At 39.5% G+C, this 27353-nt stretch overlaps 1 protein-coding gene across 2 annotated transcripts in view; it reads right to left on the bottom strand.

Annotated features, from left to right (window-relative positions):
- Nucleotides 1–27353, bottom strand: part of cacna2d2a (calcium channel, voltage-dependent, alpha 2/delta subunit 2a) — a 223336-nt gene that overhangs the window by 143467 nt on the left and 52516 nt on the right. For both annotated transcript variants that reach the window (XM_034300325.2, XM_034300328.2), the window contains one exon: nucleotides 12660–12776. In XM_034300325.2, coding sequence (XP_034156216.1) covers nucleotides 12660–12776 — 117 coding nt within the window. The remainder of the gene's footprint in view (nucleotides 1–12659; nucleotides 12777–27353) is intronic.

The following is a 27353-nucleotide window of genomic DNA, read 5'->3' on the forward strand; positions in this document are numbered from 1 at the left end:
CATATTTTTTAAAATTTAATAATTTAATTATTATGTTTTATTTATTATGATTTAATTTCCACTCCATTATAATGTGGTAGACAGCTAAAATAACAATAACATTTTCTTTTTTCTTTTTAACATTTTCGTTTTTTCTGCATTGTATGTGTTGGCATTTGTATGTTTGAGTTTGTTGTCTATTTTATTGTTTTTTTGTCTGTCTGTCTGCTGGTTGTTGGTTGTGGCAGAGCTCCAGACCCAGTGCTGGGTTTTCCCAGGCCTTGATCCACCATGCGTGATGTGTGTCCTCATGCTTGCTATGGACTACGGCGAGCCTGTTGGGAGGCTGTTGCTCTCGTCAATGGTGGAGAGTTTGTATGAACATTCAAAGTGGTCCCGTGCCTGCTCAGCACTCTGTGCGGTGATGTGTCTTTGCTCGCTTTGTGGATCCATGGTGCATTGTTCCAAGTGTTGCTGCCCGGTGGCATTGTGGCCTTTAGTGGGACTTACTGGGACTTTAGTGGCCTTGGGTGTGAGAAAGACACTATATAAATGAAAAGTATTATTATTATTATTATTATTATTATTATTAACTTGGTCAAATATCCAATGTCCAAATATCTATGGACCTGACTATGGATTTGAAATGAAGCAATCAAGATGTGATTGAAGTGCAGACTTTCAGCTTTAATTCAAGGAGTTTAACAAAAACATTGCATTAAAAGTTTAGGAATTATAGCCATTTTTTATAAAGTCCCTCCATTTTCACAGGCTCAAACCTAATTGAACAATTGGACACCTGACTGATAAGCAGGTTCATGGAGAGGTGTAGCCTGTTTCCTCATTATTTGCTGCATTTCAAATCCATTGTGGTGGTGTACAGAGGCAAAATTACAAGAATTGTGTCCCTGTCCATATACTTATGGGCCCAACTATATTACTTGGTCTTGGTCAATTCACATAGCTCTCCCCTATCATATGACAGCTACCAACACGACCTGGCAAAGATAGGGCAGAACAATTTTCTGTTGCGCCACCTGGGAGCCCTATATTACAGTTTATTGATAGAAATTATGCACGGCAAGTGGCAGATGAAAAAATATGTTTTGTGTGTGTATCTTCAAAGCAGCGTATCTGACATGCTTAGTACACCTGGTGTTTGAACCTTCGGCCTCAAAGTTTTTTTAACCAATAGACAGAAGTGCTGTGGCTAGCTAACTTCTTGGTCACATGAGGAATTGTTTTGGGCAACCTGGACTGCAAGGCATGTAAAGTACAATTACCGTATGTTGAAAATTGTGGCTTTTTCAGTCATGGTTAAACAGGAAGCAGTTAACATCACTCCCAAAAACAAAATCAAAGAACAGTGACATTTCATGTTACATTAACAGGACAGACAGAAGTATCAAAGGTATCTGTTGTAATCTATAAACCACGACAATAAAAGAAGAAAATCTGCAGATCTGCTGATATGCATACATTCCTGCAGTACATTTAGTCTCGGTTTCTTTTTGTGCCTATAATGAAGGTGTGTTCTGAAAACAATCTGAAAACAAATCAAGCTAAGATTCAGAACAACCCACTGCATCTCAAATAAGACTGGTTTCTAAAGAATTTAGAAATTTGAGCTTACAGGCAGAATATTTTTGACCACTGTTTAATTCTTTTAATACATCAATAATGATTATACTTAATAACCAGTTAACTTTACTGGAAGAAAACCTCTGCAGTAAAATGGTCGGCTTTAACTCAGCTGATTTCACAAATGAGAATAATTCCCTTTCTTCTGCCTGATTGTTGAACAGTCCTCGCAGAGACATGTGCTATTTTAGTCCAAGGAGAGTGCGGCCTAATTCTCCTCCGCCCAGCCCTGCTCCTCTGGGAACTGCGAACGCTATAACTGCTTCAGCACAGGCCTGCAGGAAATTGAAAACTAAATTGCTTTCTTAGATTTGTCTGCTCCTTTTTCTTAGGCACTGGAGCAGGGGGAGGCAGAAATGTGTTGCTTTTGTTATCCATACAAAAGTAACACATGAAAAGGACACGGAGGTCGGGTGGGTAAACTGTACTAAGCGCAAAACAGGTGCTTCGTGAGGGTAAGTTTAAAAACTAGAGACATTTTAAAGCAGTTTCTGTGTTGTGTGTGTGTGAGAGAGAGAGAGAGAGGAAGAAAGAAAGAGTGATGATGATGATGATGATGATGAGCTTGTGTCTACCTTCATGTACATAAGCTCAGGTCTTCTCTGTCAGCAGTCGTAAAGAGGCATCTTTACACCTCTCTCACTCTCCCTCTCCATCCGTCTGCTTGCCGTGCGTCTACTGCATTACGTAAACACTATTCTACATCACCAGGCTTTGGCACACTTCAACCCAATTAGCAGAGAAGAGATCACACGGCCTCTACAAAGCCATAGCCATTACTTCAATTTGCTGCAATGCTGCAGAACACAACTCCCCTTTGTGGGGTAAAATGAGTCTGAAAATTAAGCAGTACTTGACTGTTTATGACCCTATTAGCGTTGGGCGATCATAGACATTGTGATTGTTTCAATTATGATGCTTCGCTATGTTTATTTGCTTAGAAATGAACTTGTTTATCTTGCCGACGGAACACACAATGTACTCCAGGTTCACAGGGCTTGACTGCAATGACATAGTCAGCTGTGAGGTCATCATCATAGCCTCCAGCTATGCATTTAATTTCAGTTAGTGTATAAGAGCCATGTAATGAAATAAAACAGTCATCGAAGACACAGGTGCATCTATGTCCACTGCTCCGGGTTTACTACGGCTACAGGTGATAGCTGTATTTAGTTCAGTGCTTTTTAAAACAGTTTCTGCTACATGCCCCCTTTAATGTGCTCTAGTTTCAGGTCTCACTGAATAAAACAGATGACATACACAAAGAAAACCTTGCTGCTTTTAGCAGAACAAAGAGCAGGGCTTGTTCAGGGTTTCTAGCACTTCTCATACGGCAAAATGCATTTCCCACCAGTGGAAAAGACAATACACAAACTGTATTGCGTTATTAGTGACATGCAGAAAGTGTTACACAGTAAAAAGCAGGGCCTTCATTGCGTTCCACTTACAGTGCTTGATAAGTGTAAACCAATCAGAGTGCTATTGTGTTTTTAAGAATTAAATGATGTCTTTTTGTGTCAGTTATTCCCCAGGGTGTTGCATTTCACTTTCATCAATGTGTTGCAGTCGTGGCACGCTGAAATGCAATCACTGTCCAATCACAGCGCTAAGGCATACTCAGGGGCATGGCTATAATTGGAAAAGAGTCTGTATGCGTCATTTTCCAGCAGGCTTTACCGTCTATAGAAAGAAGAGTTTTTTAAAAGCCGTACATACATTTCTCGACATAACTCTGAATAACATTATATCTTGAAATCAATTAAACCTGCAAGTTACAAGCTAACATTACTCTAGCTATCAGTTTGCAATTCATTTAAACATTAAAAATCATGTAATGCTGTTGACACAAATTATAAATGTCAAGATTTGTTTCTTGCAGATCTGTGTTTATGGGCATTATGTTACATCTTCGCTGTAACTTAGATGTTTTAGCCAATTTAAGTTAAACTGGTATCCGGGATAAAGGTTAAGGTTAGCAAGCATTTACATTATAGCATATTTGCTGGTATGGTTTATGTCACCAAACACTAAACACATCATTTACCAAGTGTTACCAATTCCTGGTTGAACATTTTACACGCTTTCCAGTTGTTTACTCAAAATTAAGCACATTTCAAAATACCCTATATGACTAAAAGCTTGTGGACCCCTGACCGTCACACTCGTATGTGCTTTCTGAACATCCCATTCCAGATTTAGTGTCCATTTGCCACTGTAATAACCTCCACTCTTCTCTGAGCACTGTGCTCTGTGTAGGCCACTCGAGTTCTTCCACTCCAATACTGGCGAACCATGTCTTCATGGAGCTCGCTTTGTGCACAGGAGCACTGTCATACTGGAACATGATTGGGCCTCTTAGTTCCAGTGAAGGGAACTTGTTATACTACAGCATACAAATACATTCTAAACTATTGTGTGCTTCCAACTTTGTGGCAATGGTTTGGGGAAGATTCACGTATTGGTGTGATGGTCAGGCGTCCACAAACTTTCAGCCATATATTGTATACGACTCCATTTAAAGACTTAATATGGGATTCCCCTGGGCAGCAAATACACAAAATCCACTAGTTATTAGGCATTGATTATAGCCAAAGACTAGCCAGAGATATGACATACATATGATTCGCTGAAATTTCTGAAAAATTGCTGATGTACCAAGAAAGCCTGGTAGAGCAGGGTGTCTACAAAGTTAAACGCAACCCTTTTTAAGAGTTTTTAAAACCTGTATGTGAGCCAGTGGTGATATTCCAAGTACAAAACCACTTTAAAATAACTGACACATAAGCAAAAAACTATCTATATGTGTCAGACTACTTAAGTGTGACTTGATGTATTTCTTTCTCCTGCGTCATCCGAGCGACGCCACAACATCCAGTGTGTGTGACGTAATGTATTTAAAAGATACTAAATAAGAAAAAATTAAAATGGCCTAAAACCAAAGATCATTTAAATTCAACATGGATAAAATGCAGTTTCTCATGGATTAAGACTTTTTAAGGACTTGTGGACATCTAGGTTAATATAATAATGTATCCACAAGTAAAGACACACACACACACACACACACACACACACAAACTTCCCTCCTTTTTTATAGTCTGTGACTTTGTGGTTCCCCAGTTCCCAAGTGAGTCCTCCCCTGCCTCACTGCCCTGGTTTAATTGGACAAATCCCCTGATCTCCAGAATGGCTAAATTTAGCCAGACACACTTACCTGCCCTGAAAATAAACACACAATTAATCACAGTTTCAGCTCCTTCTCACTAACAAGAAGTGAATTTCTCCTCAACTGGACACTCCGACCATTGCAAACCATTTCTGCATGGTATATGTGTGTGCCTGTGTGTGATGCTGTGTGTGCGTATGTATTTGTACACGTGTATATGATGATCTTATCATTATCTTCAAGTACTGTTGGTGTGCCACGTTCCATTACATGGTACATCAACAGCTTAGAGCTGCCACAGTAGACAGCAGTCTGGATGTCAGACTGGTTTTCATGGTGACAGAGACAGATGAAAAGGAGAAAAAAACAACATACAGAAAGAAAGGGGTTTGATTTTTTTTTTGGTCATGTACACTTTCTCTGGCCTCACATGGTAAGCATACACAATATCTATCACACTCATTCGTGAGGAGCTTCTACTGACATAATTGACATTTGGTCCCAACCAAGATATACAAACATGCCCCAACACACCACATTGTATTTACTTCTAAAATCCCACTTCTTCATTTCTATATCCCATATTTCAATTTTTTAAATCATTATAGATAGGCCTGAGGGAAGAGGAATTCTCTTTTTTTAAATCAAGTTATTCAATTCCACAACTAGCTGCAGTTCTTCTAGTAAAGAACAAGTTTCAGATTTGTTTCCCACTGAATATTAAGTGAAATTCCAACAAGCAATAGCAATTTATTTGGCTTGAAATGATCACCTCATCCGAACCTTCATAGCTTTTCATACCGGATGGCTCATATAAATTGTTACAAATTTGCAACCACTTGAGAGACATGCGAACCAAACACTGAGGCTGCATTCACAAAGACTCTTCAATGTCTGTCAAAAAAACATCAGTTGCTATTGATTTCAATGTATACTATATGGCCAAAAGTTTGGGGACACATGACCATCACACCCATATGTGCTTTTTGAACATCCCATTCCAGATTTAGTCCCCCTTTGCTGTTATAATAATCTCCACTCATCTGGGAAGTCTTTGTACTAGATTTTGGAGCGTGGCTGTGGGGATTTGTGCTCATTCAGCCACAAGAGCACTAGTGAGGTCACTGATGTTGGGTGAGAACGCCTGGCGTGCAGTTGGTGTCTCCGGTCATCCCACAAGTGTTCAGTGGGATTGAGATGCAGATCTCTCGAGTTCCTCCACTCCAAACTTGGCAAACCATGTCTTCATGGTGCTTGCTTTGTGCAAAGGGGCATGGTCACGCTGGAAGATGTTTGGGCCCAATAGTTCAAGAGAAGGGAAATCTTAATGCTACAGTATACAAAGACATATGAAAGAGATACTAATCATAGTTGTCAGTTCATATCTACAGCTAGTGCAAAATCCTCTATAAGAGGAGCTCACAGCAAGACTTAGCTTGGCAAAAATGTGAGCATGTACACAGGTGTACCTTATATTTCATCTGAAATCGATCTCTGCCTATAAACAAATCAGCTACCTAAGCCTAGTTTTCTTGCTCATACAAACACACGCACTCAGTTAAACAGGCTGTTAAGGCAATATGTGGCAACCATTTAATGGATGGACACAACAACGGATGAGTTTGAGTATCAAGGCAATATTACCCTGAAACACAGCCATCATGTATGATGAATTTGACGTATTTTCCAATCCAATCCACTGATGTATTTCATAATCAATTTTCATAATCGATCTTACACACAAACACAAGACAAAACATGTCTTGCAACAGGCCACCATCGTGCCTCTGACGAGAATTTCAGTATCAAATTAGTATCAGGTATCTGCCAATACTCAGAGCTCAGATACTTCTACCACATTTACATTTTTTAAATGGGATCGAGGCATTACAGCCTTCCTTTCCCTCACAGACTCCAGCAGTCACCTCATAATCGCAGTACAAAAGTACGTCAAAAACTAATCTTCTGAAGTCGTGTGTAGTTTAAAGTGGATCAGTGCACCCAAGCAGTTTGTCAAAAATATGCCATGTGTAACAAATGTTTCAGGACAACACCACTCTTCATTCTGTCAGAGACATGATAGCGACACCACTTCTCCAGAAAAAAGCACAGAGGAAGGAGGAAGAAAGAGTGGGAGAGCGGGGGGGACAGGGTGGGATATGAAGGTCTGGAAAAAGTAAAGCCCTCTCCAGGAACAAACTGGAAACTCTATGCAAAGACAGATTTTATAGGCAGATAGATTTTATGTATATGAAGGTATGATGTAAAAGTGCGTGCAAAAAAAGAGTAAAAAGTGTTCAAACTTCTTCTAATTGGAGTCATGATATACCAGCATGGTGGTATAATGTGATAATCTGTAGCAGCAAGCAAATATCCGAGAACTGTTTTTAACGGAGGACTGAAGACTAATCCTGCGTTCACGTTAGCTAGCAACACAGCAACATGTGACCATTCATTTTCTATGTACATGAGCCACTTAGAGCCACAATTTCAGCAGCACGTGCCAAAGTGGCAACATGACAAGTGACAACTGAACTGATATTTTCTCAATTCTATGCAAATCAGAATATTATGCAGCTAAAGTAACAAATCCAAACAACTGGATCAAATGATTCCTTGGACCAGTCCTTTGGAGCATGTGGTCTAACATTTCTTAAGTTCACCACTCAACCTTAGTTCCCATTTACCATCTGACATGCTTTAGAAGATAAATATATCTCCTACTCTTTGTCATTGGGAAAAAAAAAAAATGGACAGGCCACGCCCACAAACGAGAACAGTAGTGGTCGCTACAGACCCACAAGACATGAACTCTAAGCGACATGAGCGACTTGTACTTGTTACTATGGGTAGTGTACGTAGGGTAAGATCGAACCTCTTTCCGTAACCAGATACTTCAAATATTATTTCTATTTGATTTTTTTTTTTTTACACATGATGCTATTTGGTTGCACAGTGATTATACAGTGAACTGAAAACTAGTAAAGGCCAGGTAAGATGCACATACTCTCCAATCCACCACTGGTTTCCACTTGCTGTTAACCATATTATCCTCTACAAGTGAAATATTCCTCTAACCCATTTCTCTGTATCTACATTTAAATTGCGTGCCACTGTCAATTCCATACAAGCCGGTTCCTTGCTTATACCGAGTGGCATAGATTACTGGTTCTATTAGGTTCTAAACAGTATTTTAATTGATTTGCTGTTTTTTTTTCTTTTCTGGTGCACATTTGCCTTGCGTAAAGAAGTCGATATTATACAGTTTATGTGCTTTTATTAAACAGCACAGGGAACAGCTCACTCCATCTCTCCTCATCACCTGCCGTCATTGCTACCCACTCAGTGCTCTTTTACACTCTCTCCCTCATTCCACCATCCCCCCCTTCTCTCTCTCTCTCTTTCTCATTTCCCTCCTGCTGCTCATTTTGAAATCAATGAATTTCAGAACTTCATTTCCTCGCATTTCCCATTTGCCTAAAGCGTCGTTCTCAGTTGACGATGTTCTCAGTCTCCCTATCTCACGCTCTCCTCCTCTCTCTCTCTCTCTCTCTCTCTCATGACATCGCTCGGGTCATGGTTACGTCTCGCCGGTAGCACAGCGTTGACCTCCGTGCACCTATCTTGTCCAGAACTGTCTGAAACACTCCAAAGCACAGACAGTTTGATGTTTAACACACGCCACTGCCCGTGCTCTAGACACCTGAGCTAGTCTTAAAATATACTGTCTTCCTTACTCAGAAAAAAAAGAAACATTCATGGGTGTGGTTTGAAAGTTTGACCTGAGTGATTCAACACTGACACACATCCGGTTCTGCAGAATTAAGAGATTAACCTCAGATGAAAGCAAAAGCAATATTTCCATCAGTTTAGCAGGAACCTAAATTGTGCCAAACCCTGTGAAAATGTTCCTAAAATGACTGTGACATTATCTCGAAATTTCCGTCTTGGTTTTACTTAATGTACTGAAGCGTGGCAGGATTTTGACATCTCAGAGAACCAGACACTGTCAAAAAGAACCTAGACTTTCATGTAAACCTTCTAACTTTTTATAGTAATAGATATTTGTAAAAAGTGGATCCTTTCTTTCTCTCATTCTCACACAAAACATCACCTCCAGTAATGCACTGCTTTCCAAATGATCGCATATGTACAGTCGGGTCCGAAAATCTCAGAGCACTAGTCTCTCGAAACTAGGGTAGTGGTAGCTCAGTGGTTAAGCTGTTGGCCTACTGATCAGAAGGTCATGAGTTCAATCCCCAGCACTGCCAAGCTGCTAATGCTGGGCCCTTGAGCAAGCTAACTACTCAGTTGTATAAATGAGATAAATGTAAGTTGCTCTGGATAAGGACGAATGCCGTAAATGTATAAAATACTTCTGTTTTTCATTCTTTTCTAATTGAATAGAATTTTCTTCATTGCAAATGATATTATCAACAATAACCTGAGTGAAAAGTATAATCTTAGAAATATTTACATGAATTTCAGAATTTCTTAGTATTACATATGTCCCCCTTTGTAATGTCAGTGTGTACTTGAGCTGGTATGGACTCCACAAGTTTGGACTGTCGTCTGAATACACGCTTGAATGGAAGAGATAACGCTCAAGGGATCTCTGACCTTTTGTACAGTATCACAAATCTGCTTACATTACAATAGTGACCTAGAAATAGTGCAGTATGTTGATCCTGAATGTTGGATATTGAATATATTCAAGATATTGATAATTACCTTTCTTTTATTTAAAAAAAAATAAAATCTTTCTGTTCATTTCCAGTTTTCAATGAAAACAAAAAATCCCAGATTTTTTATGTGGGCTCAGACCTTCACTATATATTGCATAATTATAATTTTCATTAGATTTTAGGTCATGGTTTAATTGTTTAGTTAACTCCTATTGTTGTTGGTGTACAAATATATATATATATATATATATATTTTTGACAATTTTGTCCAAACTTCTGGATTTCTGATCCAACACATGTATGTACTTTCAGATGCGAAGTTGTTTTGGTTGAATTTTAAATTACGCTCCAGAACACCACAAAGTCAGCATCAGCTTTCGTCAGAAGATGCTCACTCCCCATCTTGTCTCATATTTGGAAGAGTGCACTAACACCTCCTATGGACACCAGTGATTCTAGATTATAATCCACAAGGTGGGGTTTTGTGAATAAATATTTTTCGAGAAAATAAAACACTCAGGTCAATGAAGCAGTGAAAATGTTCTGTCTGCCTTGTGAATGGTCGGCTATCACACAAAGTGTCCATCTGAGTGTAGATAAACTGTAGCCATGAAAGAATGAAGTTGGTCAGCAACAATGTTCAGGTATACTGTGCTATATTTCAGTGGGTACCAATGACCCAGGTGTGTGTCAGGAAAATATCAAAGCATCATCAGTGTCTTGTACTGTTCTTAGCGAACATGGTGGCTCTATAGACTCTTGTTGTTACAGCTAAATTATTATCCTTTCATCAGCATTCTGCAAAAGGAACCTGGATTTATCTGACCAGGTAACTTTTGACCAATCTTCCACAGAATTGTCCTGATGCTCCTGTGCTCGCTGGAGGAGCAGAGTGTGTCCAAAATTTTTTCCTATATATAATCTTTTAACGGTGTAATCAGACTCCGTCAACAGCCAGTCTGGACAAAATCTGTCTGAGTGCGAGAGAGAAGTTTGTATTAGTTTTTGACTTAAGATTTTATTTCTGAAGGGAATTAGCTTACTTCTGTAGGGAATTAGCTTACTTCCAATGATACTTTATTCCATGCAGCCTTTTAGGGTTAGCGACCATTAGTATATATTGGTATCTTGGCAACATTGTGATGTATGCTGCCTTTAAAGACTATCTCCGTCTCCTTACCGGTAGACACTGAAGCATTGCCTTATGACTCATGAAATAGCTGCCTTCTGTTTTAGACACAGACGCAATTTCTTGTTCTTTGCAAACGACACGCACTTCGACTAACTCAGTCAAGTCTGATAATTGGTGCGTTGTTGCATTCTGCCCAGCAATGCTGAATTCAGATGTAATTTACCGGATTGTCGCCCATCTGTTTGCTTGCCCCCTCTGACCCACAAGCTGTTTTTTTTGCCACAGGGTCACTGAACACTGGTAACTTTTTACTTTTTACAGCACCCTAGTTCCCCTAATATCAAACTGAATGGCCATTAGCTAAGCACGGATTTGTGTGGCAAATGTGAGCAGCGTGTGGGGAGAAGGAAATACTGTCTATGCGCTCCCAAAATGGGACTTTAAAAAATAGGTACAAATACCATTAAGCACAATTAGTGCCATAACAACAAGTTTTACAGATCTGAATCAGTTGGAAAGTTATTCCCATGAGCACAATATCCACCCACTGTTAAATGCCACTTTCATAACTACAAACTACTTGGAAGTGTTACAAGTAACAAGCTCTTCCTGAAAGCCTTTCGCACAATGCAATGTCAACAGAACTATATCTGACATTGTGTGTTGTTGTAAGATGAGACCACACTTTCAGCATGTTCGGCGACAAAAGCGGACTGCGTACAAAGAAAAGCACCTGATACACACTCTGAAATATGGAGGTGGACAGTTTTTTCGTTTTGCGGCTGGTGGTTCGGGGGCTTTTCTTGTGAAGACTGATGGCATCATGAATTCTGTTAAGTACCAGGATCTTTCAGCTCAAAATCTGCTTGCCTCTGCCAGGAGGTTTAGGCTCGGTATAGATAGGCAATTCAACACAAAAATCACAATGTTTCGCAATGACCTTCTCATATACACAGTAAAAAAAAAAAATATTTATTATATCACACTTCACTGTGCGTGTCTCATCATCCCGTGTCAGCAGCAGTTAACTTCTTATCAACATCTTATTTTGTATTTAATGCGTACATCTGAAGTATATTTTGTTGAGAACTGATGAAAACGGTGGTAACTAACATTAGCTAATATTTACATTCTTAGCTGTGTGAACAATTTTAGCTGTGTGGACAAATTTGATTCCAGTTACAAGTAACTCATGTAAATGATCTTGTAGCAGATAGAATGTAAAATATAAAATGCATAAACAGATAACTACAAAATTGCAATCGGAAAGAATTCACCTTGGATTGACACAAATCTTATGAAGTGTATTAAATAAAATCTACTCTACTGTGAATAATATGAACATCCAGTCATGTAATACATTACCCATATCTTTACGCAAGACAAACCCTGTGTTGTCACCAGTTGCAGAAACTGATTCAGTAATATAACGTCATGTTTAGGGGTGCAGAGGTGGCTATGGAGATATCCTGCAGTCTGGAGCAAGGCGATCTCATTACCTGCTTAGTTAAGCAGGCTAATACAACACTGTGGGCATTGATAATGTGCTTTTAGAAATCCAATTTTGTCTTATTGGAAGAGACAGAGGATCAATCTCGAGAGTTTTAATGTAATGATAAGGATTCTGAACTATGTTAATCTCTGTCTGAACGCACCAGGTGCATGGCCATGGGATTACTGAGAGGTTTATGTGGCTATGAATGAAATAATATTATTTCTCTACACTTAATATTTTATTTTAGATACATATTTTTTTTACATCAGTTTTTCACAACCCACTCCTCAGGAAGAGATTTAACTATCAAGAACCCTGAGCTATAGCGACGCAGGGATGTGAGGATTAGATTAGAGAAAATAGAATATATTGCACTTTTGTCTGGAATATATTCACAGGTCAACTCAGTCAGAAAGGACGATTTACTGTGAGTCAGTCTCTCCCCTGATAAAACAGCTTAAGCAGCAACAAAGCAGCAGAAATGAAAATGTTGTCTAATACTGATGAGGCACACGTTGCTGTATGCTACAGAGTGGAACAGGGCAGCTGTGAGGCTCTCACCTCCAGCGCTTTGCGTTTGCTGTTGAGCAGCTTGGCGATGTCTTTAGCCACTCTGTCCACCAGGTCCTTGGGCGAGTTCTTCTTCACATCAAACTGACTCCTCTTCTCGTTGTAAATCTGCAAAAAGCGCAAAAAAAAGCAAAAGACATCCAACGTCAATTAAACTCACAGCTTATTCGTTGAATAGTTGAAATAACATTAACATTAATGTAAAGGCAGGAGTGGACAATTCAATAGCTGAGCACATGGCACAAGCAGATGTCCTGTCTGGGCTATTCGTTTTTAATTCGTAGTTACCTAGCAACAAGTAGTTTCAAGAGTCAGATACAAGAAATGAAAACGACTCCTTATTGGCAAACGTTTTCTTATGTACGTATGTTTTCACAGTGGTGCGACACATCTCAATGCTGTAACTACAACGTAAGCTACACGTTCCGAATCCCACCACCTGCTAAACTCCACCCATCAGCTGAGGTGCGAGCTGCTGTCGATCGGTAGAATCTTTTTTTACTAGGTGGGTTGATCAGTGTGAACGGATGTCAGATAATCTTTTCAGAATCAGGAACATGCACGTATGTGAACAGACTGATGAAAACTGTAGAATAAATACAACTCTTAACTCTTCGGCTAAAAAAAAACGTTAAAACGGTTAAATATTTCTAAACAAAAACAAAGGTGATAGTGAGACTTACATAATATATAACGACTTTACTTATTTTTTTTTTGAGGTTGCAAACGTGCTACATGATCATATGTACTCATGCTCATACATCACTCTTAGTCTGCTAGCTAAATAACTAGCTCACTGTATGTAAATATATTATGCTAGCTACCAATTTTTTTGCCAAATCAGTTTCCAGTCAACCAAAACTTATGCATGTTCTTATATTGACCCTTTAAAGTCCTAGAACACATCAGCAAGTCCAGACTCATAAATAAATGAATAATAAGAGTTATATTTATGCCACTTACTTATACTATTTACATATCAAATGTTTATTAGCATTTATAATACAGTATAATTCTTACCATGTGCCTAATATGTAAAGAACAACTTCTGCAAAAAAATGAAGGCTTTGCTAAGGGAGGTGAAATACAGTGGTGAAGATGGAGGATGGATTTAGGGCTCAGGCACTTGGCATGTCAGTGATTTTATTTGATTAAAGGCAAGAGGCCTGCTTTCTCCTGTCTGACTCAGCAATGCACACTGTAGTCCACAACAGCCTGCTGCCCCCAAGGGACTCCCACTTATCCCCACTACTCCGGGGACTCCATTACCCACAAATCCATCTCTGTAAAAGTCAGCACTGGGCAAAAAGAGCCGACGGCAATTTCAGTGACCGAGCAAGAAAAAAGAAAAAAAAAAAAAAAAAACGGACAACAGACACACTCTGAGCCATAGTCTCTACTGCTGCGTGGGAACTGTGTGTTAGTTTAGGACACAGCCATGCAAGAAATAACTTTGTGAATATCAGTAGTAGTGAACAGGGGCAATATAAGATAAGTGGACAATGCACCACACTGGTATTTCTAATAAGATAGCAAAAGAAAGAGTTTGGCTTTATAAGATTTTAAGCTGTTCTGCTACAATTACAAGCTATGACAAGAAACATGAGGATTCCATTAAATATGCACAAAATACATAAAAGACATAAAAGACAAAATACATTAAAAAATAACTGGCTACAAGCCTCTGGTTTTTTCAAATACTGTTTTTTTCCCCAAATGATTTCCAATTTGTTTCTGAATTAGTATTCTTCGATAATGTATGATTTAATATAAATAATAGAAATAATATTCTTTAATGTGTGTGCTCCAGGCTTCTGGGTAAAAAGTAAGTAAGTACTTAAGTAAAAAACAAGGATAGATGATGTGATGCTGTGATATTTGGGACACTGCACACTAGATGTAGTTGATTCATAGTGAGATGCAGTTTTTGTCTACAGGTGAAAGCTATGGATAATTTTTGCCAGTAAATTATACTACAGCATAGTCGAATATTCATATAGTCTGAGAAAAATGGAGTGTTCTGGGGAATTAGATTCATAACATAGTAAGGTTTGCAGCTGGAGATGTGACAATACTTTTCACTCTCAATCCCAAAGCCAACATTTTAGTCGTAAGCACTATATATTTGTATATATCTATGTCTTTTGTTGTGATTTTTGTCTTTTCCGAATAAAATGACTCGGTTATGACGGGCCGCGCTAACCTATTGAAATGGCTGATCTAACAACTTGGAATTTGAACAAAATAGCATAGCAGGGGTATACGCCCAAAACTCAGATTACAGATTATATTACAGGTTATTTTATTGCTGAAACATACTTATTAGTTACCAAACTCAGTAGGTTTGTTAGAGCAGGGAAATCACAAAATTGTGATAAACTCCAGACTCCTAGGACTATGGTTGGACACTCCTCACAGTCACTACATTATAAATAACTTTCACACAAATATCAGAGCCAATAATGACAGTGGTATAGACGTATCTCTAATAGTAGCTCACAGTGGTACAGTTGCAGGGGTTTGAAGGAGACTTAACACCAGCTACAAGGCACTATGTGAAAATCTTTCTTCTGATAAACTGCAGTAGACCAAAGTTAAATCTGATTGGTGCTATTTTTTACACAAATATATACAATTTTCTGATGAAATGTTCTAGGTTAATCTACGTGCTAATACACTCATTGGGCACTAGGTGCATTTGACTATAGCTATTGTTGTGCAGTTATGAGTGTATCAGCTGGAGCAGTGTTGCTGGTGTTCGAAATTTCTCAGTATCAATGTCGGTTGAGAAACAGTCCACCAAGCAGAACTGGAGTTAGTCGTTAGGTTCACTTGTCCCAATACTGCAAATCAATACAAAGTTATTACGACTGTTCCCCTTTAGCGTATGATGGATGAAAAATGTATATTCTGATGGGAGCGGTCTCTTCCAGGATGACTCCGCCCCCACCCACAGGGTATGATGGAGCACCAAATGGAGTTTATAAGTGTTGTAAATCATATGCTATGGCCTTTACAGTCAACAGATCTCAACCCAACTGAATAACTATGGGAGATTTTGGTCCTACATGACAGACAGCACTCTCCACCACATTTATCAGTCAACAATATCATTGATCTGGTTGCCCACCACCATATTAAGACACATTATGTTGTTTTTCCTTTAATTTGTTACAGGTCTAGATATACACACAACAATATTATTCAGATATTCAAATTATTGGCATATATAAATTTACATTCCAGTTTTTAAGATTGGTTATATAAGGCTCCTGGGTAGTCTTAGAACTGCATAGCCACAAATCAGGGAAAACTAAAATTTTTACAAATCTGATATAATACAGTTAGTTATTATTAAATTACTGATTTTTTTTTTTGCCTAAGAAAGTTACACAGCTCAATACACACACAGTGCGGCAGCACTATTGATACTCTATCTGTGCCAGGATAAAATTACAGGCGAATTAATATTTTAATGCGTTTGCATACTAAATCTTGAGAGTAATTAAAATTAGAATTAAAGAATTTGATACCCAAACATACACATGCACTGAAACAAACATTTCGCTTGTCCACAGAGTGAAAGTGTGTGGGAGGCAGTGGATGAGAGTAACAGGAGGTAAAGGGTCTGCTGTCTGTGCTGGGCCAACAGATCTGTGGTCCAGGACCAACACATGATGCAAACACACACAGACACACACTCACACCCTTCACTGATCCAAAGTGAATGAAAGAGAGCCAATCCAAGACAATATGCTCTCATTGGCAGTTACACACTGCACACGATTAAGTACATGCTGGATGTCCTGCACCCTCTGTCATACACAAAAAAATACACACAAATGTATACAATTTTTCCTCATCCTCACCCACATATACAGGATATAAGCATTGACAAAGAGATAAAGAGGAAGAGAGAAAAAAAAGAGATCAAAGGAAAAAGAAACGAGAAAAGTAAAGGCTGGATAAAATAAAAATGAAGCGACAGAGAGACAGATAGAGAGAGACCGACTGAGAAAGGAATTGCCAGAGGATGTTTCACGGTGGGGTGTCAGTGTGAAAACGTGCTGTCCAAAGACGGGTCCTGTTTTTACTGTCGCAGTGATCCAATCAGAAAGGCTAGAGGAAAGAAACGCTGCTCGCATCTAAACCCAGAGACAAACAGTGCTTCTTGTTTACCAAGTCTTAATCCATCAGTCAACATTTATCTACTGTTGCTGCAATAATCACGGCCCGCGTGTTCCTCTGTCATTTTGCCACACTCGTGGCTATTTACCATGCATTACTAAGCACTTCATTACCGGCCAGATCGTTCCAGGCAGCCACCTCGTGTGTCATTTGACCTTGCGCTTTTGTTTTGTCTGCTTTGCCTCCGTTAGAGGGACTTGTTTGTTTGGTTTGGTGTCTGAGGCAGAAGCGCCTCAGTTTATCGGGCCATGAAAGCAGCCTGGTGACAGAGACAGATGCAGCGTCATTAAGGAATATTAGTGGACTCCGCCAAGCAGACAGCGCATCCAACCAGCCTGCGGAACAGTTCAATAAAAATGAGAGAGGGAGAGAGAGAGAGAGAGAGAGAGAGAGAGAGAGAATGCTAAAAGAACTACGTCCAATGGCTACAGTGTCAGAAAAGAAATAGCATGTGAGCGCAAAGGTTCAATAGACATGTGACAGGATACAAAGGACTGAGAGAGTTCGGTGACAAGGAGAATATATAACATGAAGGCTTGCCCACAAAATGCTAAAGACAAACAGGTTAATAAAGGCTGACGTCTATCTATCAAGCAGGAGGAAAGCATCGATCGGAAAATGGCTTTTGCTGAATTCACTCCATGGCGAACCCCAACTGAATACTCGTAAAGCTAAAAAGTCTATGTATCTACTCTGTCTAGGCTTTCATGCAGCTTTTAATAAACATGCAAAACTAACATTGGTGTCCAGCTCTCCTGGAGATCAAACTAGAAATGACATATCATATTATATTTGAAAAAAAGGTATTAGTAGACACATTTTTGCTTGATTATTAATGAACCACAAGGACGCCCACACATACGTATCTTATGCAGAGGAAGAACAAGAATACACTCCTGTGCAAAAAAAAAAAAGGACCAAACCCAAAATGGCGAATATTAAGCTTTTAATGAATCTTAACAACAAATCATTGGTCAGAAAAAGCAAGAATTAAACAAATGCACTCCTGAGAGCTCGTGTGCCTCCATTTGCTGGTTTACTTTTGCTGCAGTGAACTGTTTGTTTGGGGAAAAGCTAGAAACAGGGAAATTGACTTATATAGTCTTCTTGTACGCAAAGGTAAAATCATGCTAATGATTAAAATGTTTGATGTACAATTCAAGCTAACACATGTCTGACTGGGTGTTTCCAAAAAATATCTTCTGGGATGGTTTTTTTCTTAAAAGATTAGTCATTACTTGGGTATCTGCCGCACCTGATGCAACCCATCAAGAGCCACAAGGCTTAAACATTTAAAGAAACCAAAGGGAAAAGCTTCCCAATACTAACTTCCTTTATCTATTCGTTTCATTCTTGCTCATTTCCTGACCAATGATTTGTTGTTAAGACCATTAAAAGCTTAATATTTTGCCATTTTGGGCTTAGCCCTTTTTTTTTTTGCCCAGGAGTGTACATCACCAATCACCAATTCATGAATCAACCAGATTTCATGTACTGGCACTAGCAACCTACGTTAAGCTCCAGCAAACATGAAAAGAACTATGTGTGTATCCGGAACATCCACCACATCCTACCTGCAGGGAGAGATCAGTCTCACAGCTCACTCCCTTCTATAGTGCCAACATCATTCAGCTGCCTGATTTCTAAACGCAGTCAACTTCTCTAGACAAATCATCTCCAAGTATAATATTTACATCTCGATGTATATGTATTAGTAGTATAGTAATATCATATAGTAATATAAAATAAATATCTTTTCACTTCATCACCCTACAATTTGCATCAGAAGAAGAAAATAAGTACACAATTAAAACAAAGTAAGCTCTGAAATTTCTTACTTAATTCCCAAAAAAATAGTATTCCGAGATTAACTCCAAGACCATTAACACAACGGCCTAATTAAATTGATTTCTCTGTTTCATTCATTTTAAAATACAATAGTTGCCAAATCTCAAGAAGCCTAACTTTGTGCCTCAATATAATAACTCTTCAAAAATGAACCACCACATCACCTCATGCTCTATATCTAAAAATCCAATATCTAAAAACATGCACCCACGCAACTACAGATATTTCAGTCCTTTACTCTCCTCATTCAAACACGGAAACAACTGTTTCTTTCGTTTTAGTTCAGAAAAGTAAATGATTAACACTGAGGCTATTTACAAGATTATTCAAATCAAGCTGTTCCAAATAAACCTAAATCTCTTGATCAAATGTCCGAACACCACACGCCACCAATTCTCTCACACAACCTTATCATGCAGGTCACATGTGAAAGACAGATGAAGGTTGTATTTTTTTATTCACCGGCTCTTTCTCTCTCTCTTACTTCGTCTCTCTCTCTCTTCTTCCTCCTCAGAGTATCTGTCTTAATGACAGAGATAAACGGTAGTCGTTTTATCAGCTCGCTGATGGTGTGTTTTTGGTGTTTGTGTCCTTCCATCCCTAAGATTTTCTGAAAAAAATTCTCTTTTTCTCCTTCTCCTTTCACCTTCTACGCCTTTCTTTTTCACTATGCATCCAGACAGAGTGTGTTCATAAGGGTAACTTTTTACAAAGATATCTTAATCTAACAGCTGATACATGTCTACATTTACTGTTATAGAAATATTTACTTTTATGTATAATTCTCAAAAAACTATTACAGGACAATCATGTGTTATGCTCAATTATAAGTCTTATGGTTTATGGAAAACCTTTTATTTTCACTCTTAAACAATGCAAATAAATACAAGTAAGTTTGCTACAATCTACATGCAGTCTGTATATCAATGTCCGTGTCTAAAAGGTAAGTAACGAAAGCTGCGCTACATACACTGCACTGCCTTAATGTATCTGGGAAAGAGTAGAGATCTAATTAGGCAGGAGAAAGAGGGTAGATGAAATCAGTGTACACACACACACACACACACACACACACACAAAAACACCCCTCAGGCTCTGTATGATTGAGTTTGACTCTTAACTCTCATGGCTCCACCCTTGAAGATGCCCTACTGTGCTGATTGACCCATTAGCAGAGTAAGGCAGTGTGTATGTGTGTTTGTGTGTATGTGTGAATGTGTTTTGCTTCTCATCATGTTAATCAGTGCTCTATTTCCTTTTTGGCTGATAAAGGTCGTCATCTGTCTGTCGGCCGAACGCCGATGAACGAACGCTGGAGTAACTGCTCATCAGCTCTGTGCTCCTCCTTTTGTCTTTCTCACTCTCTCAGTTAAGAGTCAAGCTCGGATCTGTGTGAACTATATTTAGGTCTGTATGTGATTAAATGTGGGGGTGCATTTACTTGTTTTGGTCATGTCTTTTTTGGAGCAGTGGCAATAGCCAGACACACACACACACCCCTATAGGATCTAAGGAGTGGCACTTTTGTCCTCTGCCATTTGTCCAAATGTGTGTATGTGAGAATGAGAGCAATGCGCACAATCACACACATTCACCCGATGAGCTTTAGAACACCTCTACGACTCCTTTAGTAAAGCACACTATAGCTAAATCAACGATTATCACAAATCTGGTAATACTAAATGACTTCTGGCCTACATTAATTTTAGATGTTCCAAATAGATGCTGAATTTGGTTACACTTCTTTACCCAGGCACCACTGGAGCTGAGCCAGGGCGTAGATATGGAAAGAAAAAAAAATTCAGCCCATCCACTGATCAAACACAGTCACACAGACATTATTAATGATTAATGTCTCTGGGTGGCAGGCTAGTGCTTTTCCTGTTTTAATGTTTCTTTTTTTCAGTTTTATTGTGAATTTTCACAAGTTTTTGTGCATCTCATGTCTACACATCACATCTAAATCTGGTTAAAATACTACACACTTGGTAGCATTTTAACTCACAGCAACAGAATTTTGGGGGTAACTCTAATGAGAAGGATGCATAGAGTACAGATACTGTCAAATTCATCCAAAATAAGAAAACCCTGAAAACACATGTTTTCTAGGCAATCTCACATTTCTAGGCAACCTCACTGTGAATTAAATGAAGAAAATGTTGAACATGCCAATACAGCATATATCTGCATATCAGCCCAGTCTTAAATGGTAGTGGGTGTTAATAGTTGCCTTATGCCATCAATTATCATTCTTCAGCAAAATAAAAGATATGTCACAGCATGAAATATCAAGTCAAGTCACGTCAAGTCAAGTGAGTTTTTATTGTCATTCCTCTATATAGCCTGTATACATTGGAACAAAATGTTGTTTATTCAGGATCATGGTGCAACTCAGAAGTTGAGTAATTTGACTACTTCAGGGAAGAAACTGTTGCGGAGTCTGCTGGTGGTGGCATGGATGCTCCTGTACCTTCTGCCAGATGGCAGGAGGGTGAATAGTCAATGAGAGGGGTGAGATGGGTCATCCACAATACTGGTGGCTTTACGGATGCAGCAGTTGTTGAATGAGGTGTCAGTGGTGGGTAGAGAGAGTCCGATGATCTTTTCAGCTGTTCTCACAATCCGCTGTAGGGTCTTGCGGTCAGAGACTGTGCAGTTCCTGTACAACACGGTGAGGCAGCTGGTCAGGATGCGCTCTATTGTCCCTCAGTAGAAGGAGCTGAGGATGGGAGGGGGAAGTTTCATGTTCTCTTCAGCCTTCACATTAAATGGAGGCATTGCTTGGCCTTCTTGGCTAGGCAGGTGGTGTTATGAGTCAAGGAGAGGTCCTCCGTCACGTGCACACCAAGCTTTTGACTTTCTCCACAGTTGTTCCATTGATGTGCAGTGGTGAGTGGTCTACTCTGGGCCTCCTGAAGTTGACAACCATCTCTTTAGTCTTATCAACATTAAGAGATAGATAGTTGTCCCAACACCATTCTGCAAGCTGGATCACCTCCTCTCTGTATGCTGACTCATCATTGTTGCTGATGAGGCCCACGACTATAGTGTCATCAGCAAACTTGATGATGTGATTAGAACTGAACTTTGCAGCACTGTCATGAGTCAGCAGTGTGAACAGCAGTGGACTGAGCACACAGCCCTGGGGGGCACCGGTGTTTAGTGTGGTGGTGGTGGAGGTGGAGTTGCTGATCCTGACGGACTGGGGTCTCCCAGTCAGAAGGTCCAGGATCCAGTCGCAGGGGGAGGTGCTCAGACCCAGCAGGCTCAGCTTCGTTATCATTTGTTGTGGGATGACTGTGTTGAATGCTGAACTGTGCTATGAATGCTATGAACAGCATTCTTACATAGTTGCCCTTTTTCACCAGATGGGTCAGAGGAAGGTGGATAGTAGCAGATATGGCATCCTCTATTGAGCAGTTGGGACAGTAGGCATACTGAAATGGGTCCAGTGTGGTGGGAAAACTGCTCTTTATTTGTTTCATGACCTGCCGCTTGAAGCACTTCATAATGATAGGTGCGAGTGCAAACGGCCGGTAGTCATTCAGTCAGGACAAAGATGATTTCTTTGGCACAGGAATGATGGTGGTCATCTTGAAGCACACAAGGATGACTGCTTGGCTCAGGGAACTGTTGAAGATGTCTGTGAGGACATCTGCAAGCTGATCAGCACATTCCCTGAACACCCGGGTATGTTGTCAGTGCCTGCAACTTTCTGTGGGTTAACCATGGACAGAGTTTTCCTGACATCTACTGCAGACAGACAGTGGGAGTTGGGATGGTCTTCCATGCAGACAGTGGGAGTTGGGATGGTCTTCCACGCAGGCATGTTGTTCTGTGCTTTAACCACGTTAACCATGCAATCGTTCACTGCGTCTGGGAGCAAGGCGTCACCATCACAGACAAGTGGTGTAGCTTTGTAGTCTGTGATGGCGTGAATGCCTTGCCACATTTGCCTTGTGTCCTTGGTGTTTATGATTCTTTCTGCGTAGTTGCGCTTTGCCTTTCTGATAGCCGGGGACAGATTGGCCCTGGCTGTGTAGAGGGCTTCCTTGTCGTCCGACCTGGTTTTCAGCAGCGAGCGCACTTCCACAGTCATCCACAGTTGCACGTGTGGTGATGGTCTTGAAGGAAGTCACATCATCTATGCACTTGCTGATGTAGCCAGTCACTGATGCTGTGTATTCCTCCAAGTCTTTGGTGTGGTTGCATGTACCAGCCTCTCTGAACATATTCCAGTTTGTGTGCTCAAAGCAGTCCTGAAGTGCTGAGATGGCTCCCTCAGACCAGGTTCTCACCTGTTTCAGAACCGGTTTGGCACATTTTAGAAGTAGTCTGTATGCTTGGATCAGCACAACAGAGATGTGATCCAAGCAGCCGAGGTGGGGATGGGGTGCAGCCTTGTAAGCACCGTAAATGTTGGTGTAAACAAGGTCCAAAGTGTTTGTACTACGGGTTGCAAAATCAACATGCTTGTGGAATGTTGCCAGCACTGATTTCAGATCCGCATGATTAAAGTCTCTGCCGACAATGACAAATCCGTTGGGGTGCGCTGTCTGTAGTTTAGGGTACAGTATGTAAACATATTAAAACCCAACCTCTGCATCCGCAAAATTATAACTGGTAATTCCACCTGGTTCACATGCGCAGGTGCCGAAACATCTCGAATGTCAAATCATTTCCAAAAGCATAGCTACTGTCACTCTCCATAAAGAGAAGCCTCACTTAAGGAATCATCCCTGTTTCGGTCCATAGAACAGCTCTCGAGTACGTACTCATTAAAGTCAGGTTAAGCAGATTTATTCACGAGAGCAATGAGGCATGAGCCAGGGTTTGAATTGGAGCAGAGTCAGAGAGAATGTATTGTGGGTCTGGACTTATTTTTTAGAAGCACAGACAGTTACCAAATGTTAACGTACACACACACACACACACACGGCAACTTGCTATAATAAATCCCTGCATTATAACTAATAACCCTTTCAAAACTTGCCTTTCTCTTCCTATGGAAAAAAAACTCTTCCATTTCTCATTCACAGATGAATTCTGCTTAATTGATGCGCTGCATATTGTCAACTTCAAACCAAAAAAGAACATCTGAGTTTAAAAAAAAAAAAAGGCTTTCAGGCTACTTGTGCAATCAGTCATTTGACATCTAGCTTCTGGAGCTCTGGCAGACAGTGAAGAAGGAGGAGGAAGAGAAGGAGGAAGAGGAGGAGGATGGCTAGCTAGAATGTCCCATTGTGAAACGACAGGTCTAAATTTTCTTTAATTTCTTGCCATTAGACCCCCAGCGGGACTCAATTAACGCACAAGGAATCTTTTGATAATGTGTAGGGACGTAAGCGCTACACTGATGGCTGCAATGAATTTCCTTTTCCAGATGCCCCTTCTTATCCATCTTTAATACTGTTAAAAAAGTACTGTGGCAGAACCAATTAACATATGAAAAAAACTGACCATAGTTTAGTGATTCTAGGTTTGTTGTCGAGTTTTTGTTCTACTGCTGTAGTAGATCTTCTGTTGTGGCATTTATTTAGCTGAAGGCAGCTCATCAAAAAGAGGAAACGTTTTCACAGGCTTTCACAGATTTTCCCTCTTGTCTAATTAGTGAAGTGACATTATGGTTTGTTGAAAAAAAAAAAAAACACTTGGTGATGAGGACAGAATGTTTAAGGAGCACTGGATAGAGACAGCAATACCGCCCCTGTCCACTAGAGGTCTCATCCACCTGAGATCCAGTTAGTCTCTCCTCCTGTGCACCAGTATATCTGTAGTTTGTTGGAGGGTGTCTTTGGAAAATGCTTTAGCTGCGTAGTTTGCGTTGGACATTATTACCTGTGTGAAGCAAACTAAACTTCTGCTCATGGATTCTCTGAACTATCCAGAGTTGGCATTGCTACACAAGTATTCCTTCCTGGCTGTTAATCAGCTGCATATTCTATAGAGCTTCATTTCACTTACTGTAAGCGAGGCTGAAAGCAAGAAGGCAGAGAAATGAGCAGGAGCTGAAAATGGATGCACCACAGTCCTGGCAGAGCATCACAGGAAAAAAAAAAAGAAACACCTGGCATTACTGTTTCATTTCAAGTCCAATGTACTGGCGGACAAAGCCAAGACTTCCAAAATTGTGTCACTGTGCTATTATTTACAGTCTTTTACACGCTCACAAACCTCACACACACACACACACACACATACAAACACACACTTTTTATAAACCAAGGCATTGTTTGATCACATTCTTGCAACATGGAGGGAAGTTTTTCTCAGTGTGTAAAGAGGCTGTTAATGACAGATCCAGATTTGAATTATTTCCTAAATGTGTGACGGTCTGGGAAAAACATATGGGTTTTGACAAGTTTTTCTGCTAATAACATACTTCGACGTCTTCGCTGTAAGGAAACATAAATGTGTTGCATGAAAATGATGTGGAAATGTTTTTATTTACTTTTTTGATGTTTGCTTATAGTGTTTGCATGTGACGCAAATCCCTTTCAGTGCGTAGTATCGACTCCAAAGCTTTTGGGATTGGACTCTTCATTTTCACTGCCTGGAACTACACTTTTTGAGATCAACTTCAATTCAAATCAAAACCAGGATGAAGACCTGATGACTTGACACACAACATTTATTAAAAAAAAGCTATATATTGTGTATGCTAAGAACCGCTACACTACTGCCCAACACTGCATATTGCACATGCCTCATGAGATGAGTGTTTTTGAAGTGACAAATCCTTCATCTTATAGTTTCATCTTCATCTAATCGCTCTTTTGAGACCAGGCCACCACTCAAATGCAGCTTTAAAAGCTCTTTAATTAAATGCTCGTAAATAAAATAGTGACTGTTTTATTTCGATTCTAATATAAACAAGCACCGTTTATATCTATGCATTCTGGACATTGTAAAACATAGACACATTCTAAAAAGACACCATATTATCTGCACTACTAGAGAGCCATTTTGGATCCTTTATTTATTTTCTTTTGTTTCCCAAATGTTCCCATAAGAACAGTAACATCTGAGAATTCTGTCCTTGTGAAAGTTTTGACATTTGGTCCCTACCAAGATATTAAAAACACCCCCCCCCCCCCAACACACACCCACAGACACACACACACACACACACACACACACACTCATTCTGATTCCTCCTTGACAAGGCAGATGGAGGATAGAAGCATTTAGAGAGTCACATTGACTAGAGATAAGTCTTTTAACATGCTAGGTTAATGAGTGTGTGTGTGCTGGGGAGGTGGGATTGGTGTGTATGAGTGGTGGTGTGTATGTATGAACATATGTAATGTCTTTAGCTGGTCTAACCTAGATAGGCACTAACTCTTATACACACACACACACACACACCCAGAGAGTAATGAAAAAAAAATTGTGCACATGTTTGTCATTTCAGTGTTTCTGAAAGTGCTCTGTTTATATTGGCTGCTACTTCAGAGATGAGACATTTAATGCTTGATAATGGCAAATGACCAAGCAGCGATGTGTGTGTGTGCTTGAGATATGTGTTCTCCCAAGGAAAAAAAAAAGAAAATAATTTAGGATGAAAGGACAGCAAGGAGCCTGATTATGTCATCAGCATAAATGGTTGTTAATATGAGATTGGGCAAGATTTATGCACACTGTGGCCATGAAGGATTATACCACTTATAAATTCCCCCATGACATCTACAACTCAGGCTCTATCAGGCTCTACTGAGGAACATTACACTGGCCTGTACCAACTTTCAGTCGAGGGTTGGGACTAGGGCTGGGTATTATGACAAAAAAGTACCATGACTCTCGAAGGTATTGACAAAAGACGACAAAACCAGACAAAGACACGGGAGTTACTGTAGCTGGCAGACGCTCAGGGCAACGCTGGAAGCATTATTGTTAAAATGTTATACCTTTTGTCTAGTACTTCAATGTCCTTCAATGTCATAGCTCCCAAATTTCCCATTGGGGATCAGTAATGAACTATATCTATGTATGTACATATGTATGTATGTACGCATCTATCTATCTATCCATCCATTTATTTCTATGATACACAATATGTATCACAATATATAGGTTTGCGAACAATTTCCCAGCAGTAGTATTTTATTTAATGTCTACAAAAATGAATTCATTTTTATTTTTTAATGTTAAATACAATCCATTTTTTATTTATAAAGATCAACACTGACAAGAACAAAAAAATGAAAATCAAAAATAACAACTGTAACATTTTACAATTTAAAGATTAAGGCCAATGTTTTAACATCATATCAGCTGCTTACAGTCAGTAAGCATGTAATTATTATTTTTTTAATTTTATCTGATAAAGGATATCCACGATATCACAGAAACGCATATAGTATTAAGAAATCGATGTTATGTTATCATATCGCCCAGCCCTAACGAGGACATATATTTCTCAGCTGCATTCAGACATTAGGATTTCTGTGTTTCAGTGTTGAATGCTTCTTTATTTTCCTGACAAAAAGAATTTAAAAAACTACTTAATAAGCACTGAAGTAAGCTATTTAAGATCAAATGTTCCTGAAATTGTATGAAATTAGGGTAATTTTTTTGCCAGCAGTAGTCATGGTACCTTCTGGAAGCAGCCACATGATGAGTGAGTACTGACTCTGAAGAATTAGACGG

This window comes from Pangasianodon hypophthalmus, chromosome 2 (assembly GCF_027358585.1).
Source record: "Pangasianodon hypophthalmus isolate fPanHyp1 chromosome 2, fPanHyp1.pri, whole genome shotgun sequence".
Taxonomy (NCBI): Eukaryota; Metazoa; Chordata; class Actinopteri; order Siluriformes; family Pangasiidae; genus Pangasianodon; species Pangasianodon hypophthalmus.